The sequence below is a fragment of the Cetorhinus maximus genome, chromosome 10 (assembly GCF_964194155.1).
Source record: "Cetorhinus maximus chromosome 10, sCetMax3.hap1.1, whole genome shotgun sequence".
NCBI classification, from domain to species: domain Eukaryota; kingdom Metazoa; phylum Chordata; class Chondrichthyes; order Lamniformes; family Cetorhinidae; genus Cetorhinus; species Cetorhinus maximus.
The window spans coordinates 9,132,890-9,140,095 of record NC_135888.1 but is presented as its reverse complement, the minus strand read 5'-3'; the positions used below and the strand labels follow the sequence as shown (position 1 = coordinate 9,140,095).

The 7,206-nt window shown below is 45.3% G+C and overlaps 1 protein-coding gene across 2 annotated transcripts in view; it reads right to left on the bottom strand.

The window, feature by feature from the left end:
• Positions 1-1,140: 1,140 nt before the first annotated feature.
• Positions 1,141-7,206, bottom strand: part of LOC144685434 (LIM/homeobox protein LMX-1.2) — a 185,651-nt gene continuing 179,585 nt past the window's right edge. For both annotated transcript variants that reach the window (XM_078549922.1, XM_078549923.1), the window contains one exon: positions 1,141-2,159. In XM_078549922.1, coding sequence (XP_078406048.1) covers positions 2,002-2,159 — 158 coding nt within the window. In that variant the 3' untranslated portion in view covers positions 1,141-2,001. The remainder of the gene's footprint in view (positions 2,160-7,206) is intronic.

Sequence of the window (7,206 nt, the reverse complement as noted above, 5' to 3'; positions counted from 1 at the left end):
AAGCAATCATTATATGGGAAAGACTAATAAACTGCAGTTGCCTTGACCCATAACCTTCCAAGTCCCAATCGCATAATCAATGGCATGCTGTCAGAGTGAACACATCAAATGCTAAGGGTGCCTGACAGGAGTTTGTCAATTTACTTCTCCCTTTAAAGTATTGCTTCAGTTAAAGCGCATTATCCTCACTTGAGCAATCATACTGTCCCATGGCAGTCCCAAAATGAGCTGAACAAAATCAGAAAGGTCAAAAGCTGCTTTCAGGCTTAATCTTTTACTGAAACTCTCAGGTCAAAGCACAGAGATTACCATTTGATGAGATGAATCATGATACAAATGATGGTAACAGTACTTGTACTTCTACTTTCATACCTTTGAACTCTATCAGTGGAATATGTTTTTGCTTCCGGGGTGCATATCTTGTTGTAATTAACCACTAGAAGACAGGTAACTCCCAGTTGAGTTATAGGTCAAGTTTTGCTTGGTTATTTTGAATTAAAAAAAGATGAGGTTAGCTTTTAACAATTACCTTTGGTTTTAAATCTTAGCATTTATCAGAGGTACTGTGGATAAACGCACACAGTAATATAAAAACAATAACACTGCTGAACTGGATGTTGACTCATTTCTCACATTTCCTCTATCATCCCAATTATTTGGCGACTTATGATGGATATGGACCAGGGAGGGGCTTCGTGTCTCGGCTTTTGTACAATTTGTCAATTACTTATCTCAATGCTGCAAAATATCTCCCCGTTTAATGGACGTATTCATCACTGCCGAACATTGAGCACCATTACTAATGAAAGATGTAATTGTGATCAGGCAGTATGTTTTGCCACAGTATTACTTCATTCACCGTACATTTTCTGCAGCAAAACTTTGGTTTCTTTGTTGGGCTGGGGGGAAATGCTTTGCCACCTGCACTGAACAACCTGAACTTTGGTATTGTAATATCCACTAGCAAGACTGTGACTGAGCATATAGTATCCTGGCAGAGCTTGAGGCTTCACGTGTGAAGCTGCTCGGTCTAAAGACACAACGTGCAGTGATTTAGACAAATCGAGAAACGAAAACAGGTGTAATGTGCTAAAACCGCATGAAATAACACCATTTAACCACTCCAGCACATTTTTAAACAGCAATGAAAACTACTGGATTTCAATTTGACAAATTATCAACAGCCACCTTTGCAGAACAAGTTTTCCATTTATTGGCACTTGGCTACTAGCACTGACAACACCGTAAGTCACGCACCATTCCGCACCGGAGACTATGCTCGAGCGAGGAAACCGTGTGACAGCTATAAGCAGCGAATACTGTGAAAGGAGAGGGCAGTACAAACTTGAGCACTACATCTTATAGCTTTTAATAAAGTGTTTTAGCTGTTACCACGCGAGAGAGATGATTCATGCAAAAACGCAAGGGGAGCTCAGGCCAAATTAGTCTACTCGGTTTTTTTCTTTATGCAAACGTACCTGACTGAGGCGACAGTGAAGTATAACATTTTCTAACCTCTTTTACATCAAGTGCATGGAGAATTGGGTGTGTAGCTTTTTTTTTAATATATATATATATCTTTGAGATCCAGTCATGACCCAAAAAAAGTGATAAACGGAATAGCAGAAGGGCAGGAGAGAGGCTTGAGATTCCCAGATTTCGATGTATGTAATTAAGAACAATAAGTTCTGGAGTCTTTGTATAAAAACATTGAAACAATGGAATGCAGCTGCAGCCTCTACGACCCATGCTCCCATTGTTGTGCTGATCTGAATTCTATTGAATTTGTCTTTTTGTATGTCACTTCCATTATCTTCTCGCTGTCAGTTTTTTCTGCCACATGGGAAATAGTGGATAAGTTCATTATGAGGCAAGAATAAGGTAATATATATGGCTGTACAGTTTTCTTTATTTAGTTTTTTTTTTCCTATCCCAACCCCCCACCGCCCCCATTTAAAGTCACCGTAAATAAATCAGGTTTCTTCTTCAGTCCTGTTGCTTTCACGAAGCAAAATATGAGTTCTGCATGGAATAGAGCCTGTCGATAGGGTTCCCCACTCTAGCTTGCATGGGGTTAACTTCAGATGAGGCAAGGAAACAGTCGCTCAAGCTGGTGAGGGAGGTGTCGCTGTCGATATCGTGGAAGAGGGAGTCGTTTCCTGGAATCACAAAATGAAAGCGCTTAATTGACAGCACTAAATCACTTAAAGGGCGTTATGATGAGTTTTCATTTTTAATGAAGGCTCATGACTTTTTTTGTGGTCCTTGGGTGCTCATAAAACACAGAAATCCAAAAAGCAATTGATAAATAATAAATAATGTATGAAAATGAGAAAAAAAAAAGAAATACAGGGATATTTCGACAGTGTCAGTATGGGCATATGGAGGAGCACAAAATGATGCATTCTTTCACAGACCTCTTTTTTAAATTTGTGGAAACAATATTAAAATACTACTTCTAGAAACCAGTGTGGTTTTTTTGTCTCTCTGCACGTTGGCACCGAGCTTATTGCTGGAACTGTTTTTGAAATTGAATTTCCACTGTGTGTAACCTGGAAATATGTTCCATACAAAAGGGTAATGCTTTGGTTCGATATCAGGCACAAGAGGGAATCTTACCCCGCTCTTGGTTTTAAAATGTTCAAATTTGGCAATGCTGTTCCTGACCATCGCACCGAATTGGGGAGGGGTAAGGGGCGGAATTCGGGGCCGGAGAATGTGGCGAGTCATTCAAAAATCCATTGGGCTTTGGAGGGACTGGAAAGTCCTGCCGGTGGGAAGGGCTGTAAAACTCCACCCAAGGTGGGAACATGAGACTTAAAATGCCAGCTGACAACACAGGAAAGACTATATCGTGAATGAGACTGTGTCACGATTGAACAAAGTCGCAAAGACTTGAATGAACGCGGCTGGTGAAAGGTCCACAACCTGAAACGTTCATCCTCAAGGCGGGGAGCAAGAGTCGGGAAAATTCCCAGCTCGGACCACTCGCCTTGTTGGGAAGGTGCTGGGGAAGGTGCTGGGGAAGGTGGGATGTCCACCCTGGGGATGTGCTGGTGTGGGCTGCAGTTGGCCTAGCCGACCCAGGGAAGAATTCTGAGGCAGTGACAGGGGGCTGCTGGGTGCCGAAGGGGGCAGTTTAAAAAGGCCCACCTCAGTGCTTTGGGACTTCACCACAGTTATTATGAAAGAGTAAGGCCCTTCAGCCCCTCACCCCCTCCCCATGTTCCATTCATGTCACCACATGCCCCCCCCCACCCACCATCCATGTCCCCTCATGCCTCAAATGCCAAGGTATGCCCCCTACCCACCCCACCCCCCCCCATGGGCCCCTATGTCCCCCATTCCAAGGTATGCCCCCCTCCCCCACCTGCTATAGCCCCTCAGGTCAAGGTTTTCCCTGGGGCACAGCTGTTTCAGTACTCTAATGGAAGTCTAGGCTCTCAGCCAAGAACACATAATGAGGCTTGGCTGACTGCCCAGAAATTCATTAGAATACTAAAACCGTTGCTCCCCAGGGAAAACATTGTTCAATTGGCATCCCTGGCTCTCTGATCTCTTCTCTCAACTGCACAATGTTTACTTACACTAGAAAATATGTTTCAAGTGCTTGCAGTTTCAGCTATTGATGCTTTAAAGGGTCATGATGATTGACACTTTTATTGGCCTGTAGTAAAAAGGAGTTTTATGGAAAGTTATCAATGGATGACTGTTTTTTAAAGCTACTTTTACACATTCCATTGACACTATAAAATTAATTGGTTCTATCAGTGTATAGTGGGTAAATGAGCATGGAAGAGCCATAGCTTAGCAACAGTGGCATGAGATGCCATAGGGGGAGGGTGGAGTGCATACCTTGGCATGGGGGTCATGAGGGGCCATAGGGGGTGGGGCATACCTTAGCATGGTGGGGGGGGGGGGGCCTTTTGAACCTACTTTTCAAAAGGTTCCCTCGTGCAGGCACCCCTGAGGTGCCATGAACTATGACTCTTCAAAAGGCTGGCCCATCTCCATGAAAATCGTGGAGGAGCAGAACATGCCAGTGTACACAATGGAGCCGGCAACGTCGGGGGTGCAGGGTCCGGGTTCGCGACCCAAACCAGCCCACGCCCTCAAGAGGCACTCCTCAAAATCAGAAACCCCGTGAGTGAGGTAGGGAATCCCAGAATCCCAGCTGCTGTTTTCACCCCACCCCCTGCATGGAGTCTCCCCAGCTCCATGAAAATCCAGCACATGGAACTCTCTTTCTGTTTCTACAGATGCTGCCAGACCTGCTGAGATTTTCCAGCATCCTCTGTTTATGTTTCAAAAGCAGATTTCCAGCACCCACATTGTTTTGCATTTGGACGCGCGGTTTGGCCTTCAGCTAAACACCGGTTTTTTTGGTATAACGAGGGTGGTACCGGGGGTGCAGAGATTCAGTTACTTAGACTGACTAGCTGGGATTGCTCTCCTTAGAGCAAAGATGGCTCAGGGAAGATTTAATAGTGGGTGTTCAAAATTGTATAGGGTTCTGGTAGGGTAGTTAGGTAGAAACGGTTTCCATTGGCAGGGAGGTTGGTAACCAGGCGACACCGATTTAAGGTTACTGGTGAAATATATCAGTTCTTTTTTAACCCAGTGAATTGTTATGGTCTGCCTGAAAGGGTGGTGGAAGCAGATTGAATGGTAACTTTGGGTAAATGTATTAAGGAAGTTAAATTTGCAGGGTTATGGAGAGAAACAGCAGAGTGGGACTAGTTAATAGCTGTTTCAGAGTGGGTGCACACATGATGGGCCAACCAGCATCCTTGCATGTTTCCCTTTTACTTATATTAAAGTTGAAAACAAATAGGCTCAATTTTCCACTCCTCTCAGTTCCCCACAAGATACTTTCCAAATACATCCGGGAACAGTGGTAGTTCAATGGCATCTACAGGGACTGGGACAGAAAGACAAAAGAGAGGCTATATATTAAAGCGATATTGAACTCCAAGTGCGTCAATTCAATGGGCTATCAAGGATAACCACAGGAGTGCAACTGAACCCTAGGCCAGGATCTTTAGGTGAGCGAGCGGGGGGCGAGGCCCGCTCACCGACGTGGGATGACGTCGGGCGGAACTCCCAACGTCACCCTGCGTCATTTCAATTTTTCAGGTCGACGGGGGCGCAGCCGAATAGCTGTGTGCCCGCCGACCTGTCAACGGCCTATTGAGGCCATTTAAAAAGTAATTGAAATAATGAATGGAACTGCCCGTCCAACCCTAAGGTTGGCGGGCAGGCCGGGAGCCCTGGCGGGCTTCAGAAAAAGTATGAGACCTCATCCACGGGCGGGATGGGGTCTCATGAGGGTTTTTTAAAAAATTTAATAAATGTTTCATTAAAAGTGATGGACATGTCCCAACTCATCTGACAGTGTCACATGAGGGGACGTGTCAGGGAATTTTTGTCTGTGCACCTTGACCATTTTTAAATTTGGCGCCGATCTCCCTGAGGCAGCGCTTAGCCTCAGGGAGATGAGTGCACTCTTTCGCGGGCATGCGGGGAAGAGCGTACTCTCGGCTGAGGGATTCCCCCCTGCCCGCCCGCACAGGGAGCTTATAGTGCTTCCTGGCAGACGTCACGCTGGGCGGGCCTTAATTGTCCTGCCCACATAAAATGGTGGCGCACCCCCATTGGAGGCGTGCCTGCCCACACCCACTCCTGCACTTCCCCCACCGATGGGGGGAAAATTCTTCCTCTAAAAGCCAAAAACCATTCAACAGTGCAGCTCTCCAAAATAATTTTAAAGCCAGGAAGAAAGATTTGAAAGAATGCATTATTGGCCACAATGGGAAATAAGTCTGAAAAGCAAATGTGAAAAGCCGATATCTAAGGAAGCTCAGTGTCAATATACAGAATTTATGTACAATTCCTGATCTATCCCACTGGATGTGTAATACTGCCTGAGTCTAGATTTTTATTGCTGAATTACTTCCCCAAAGGTGCCAAGGAAGGAAAAAAATGTCACCATGAGTAACAGGTTTACAGAAAAATTCAGCTCATCAATTGAAATATGCAATTAGGAATTGATGCTTTTAGAATGGGAGAAATATAAAAGACGCACACCAAATCATGCTCAAGTCACACTGAACTTTGTGTCTGGGATAGTGGTAGATTGTATTCATACTTGAGTTACAATATAACAGAATAAAGTGTCAGAATATCAGAATGCACCCAATATGTCTATTCCCTGTAAACGTCTCCTATTCGTCTGTGGCTGGGAATGGAGGGAAGATTATGGTCGGATGTTACCAGTCCTCTGGAGATGGGTTGGGTTACAGTATTACACCTGTAAGATGGCGAAGGAAGGCAGTAGGGGGTGGCGTGCCTGTCAACTTCCCATCGTTGTGCCATCTTGCCAAGCATGTGGAAGGTGGTAGGCAGCCCACTTAAGTGGCCAATTAAGGCCTCTTCCCACCTTTGCTGGCATTTTACCAGCAGTGGGGGCCCTCCACTGCATGCAAAAACTGCCCACTTTGTGTTGCTGTATAGCTGTTGCTGGAGCAGTACTCCTCCAGGCAAGTGGAAAGTATTCCAACACATTCCTGAGTTGAGCCTTGAGGATGGTGGACAGGCTTTGGGGAATCAGGAGGTGAGCTCTCACTGTACCCAATACCCAACCTTTGACCTGCTGTTGTGGGTAATCTGGTCAAAGGATGTTGGTGATACGGGATTCAGCAATGGTAGTGCTATCTGAATGTCATGGGGACATGGTTAGACTCTCTCTTGTAGATGGTCATTGCCTGGCACTTGTGTGGCACAAAATGTCACTCACCATATATCAGCACAAGCCTGAATGTTGTCCAGGCCTTGTTGCACATGGACATGGACTACTTCATCATCTGGGAGTTGTAAATGGAACTGAACAGTGTGTAATCATCAGTGACCATCTCCACTTCTGATCTTATGATGGAGCGAAAATTATTGATGAATCAGTTGAAGATGGTTGGGCCTAGGGCACTGCCCTGAGGAACATCTGTAGCAAAGTCCTGGGGCTGAGATGATTGACCTCCAATAACCACAAACGTCCTGCTTTGTGCTATGTATGACTCCAGCCAGTGGACAGTTTCCACCCCAACTTCCATTGACTAGGTCTCCTTGATGCTACACTTGGCCAAGTGCTGCCTTGACATCAAGGGCAGTCATCCTCATCTCACCTTTTTGTGATAAAATAAAGTTGCCGCA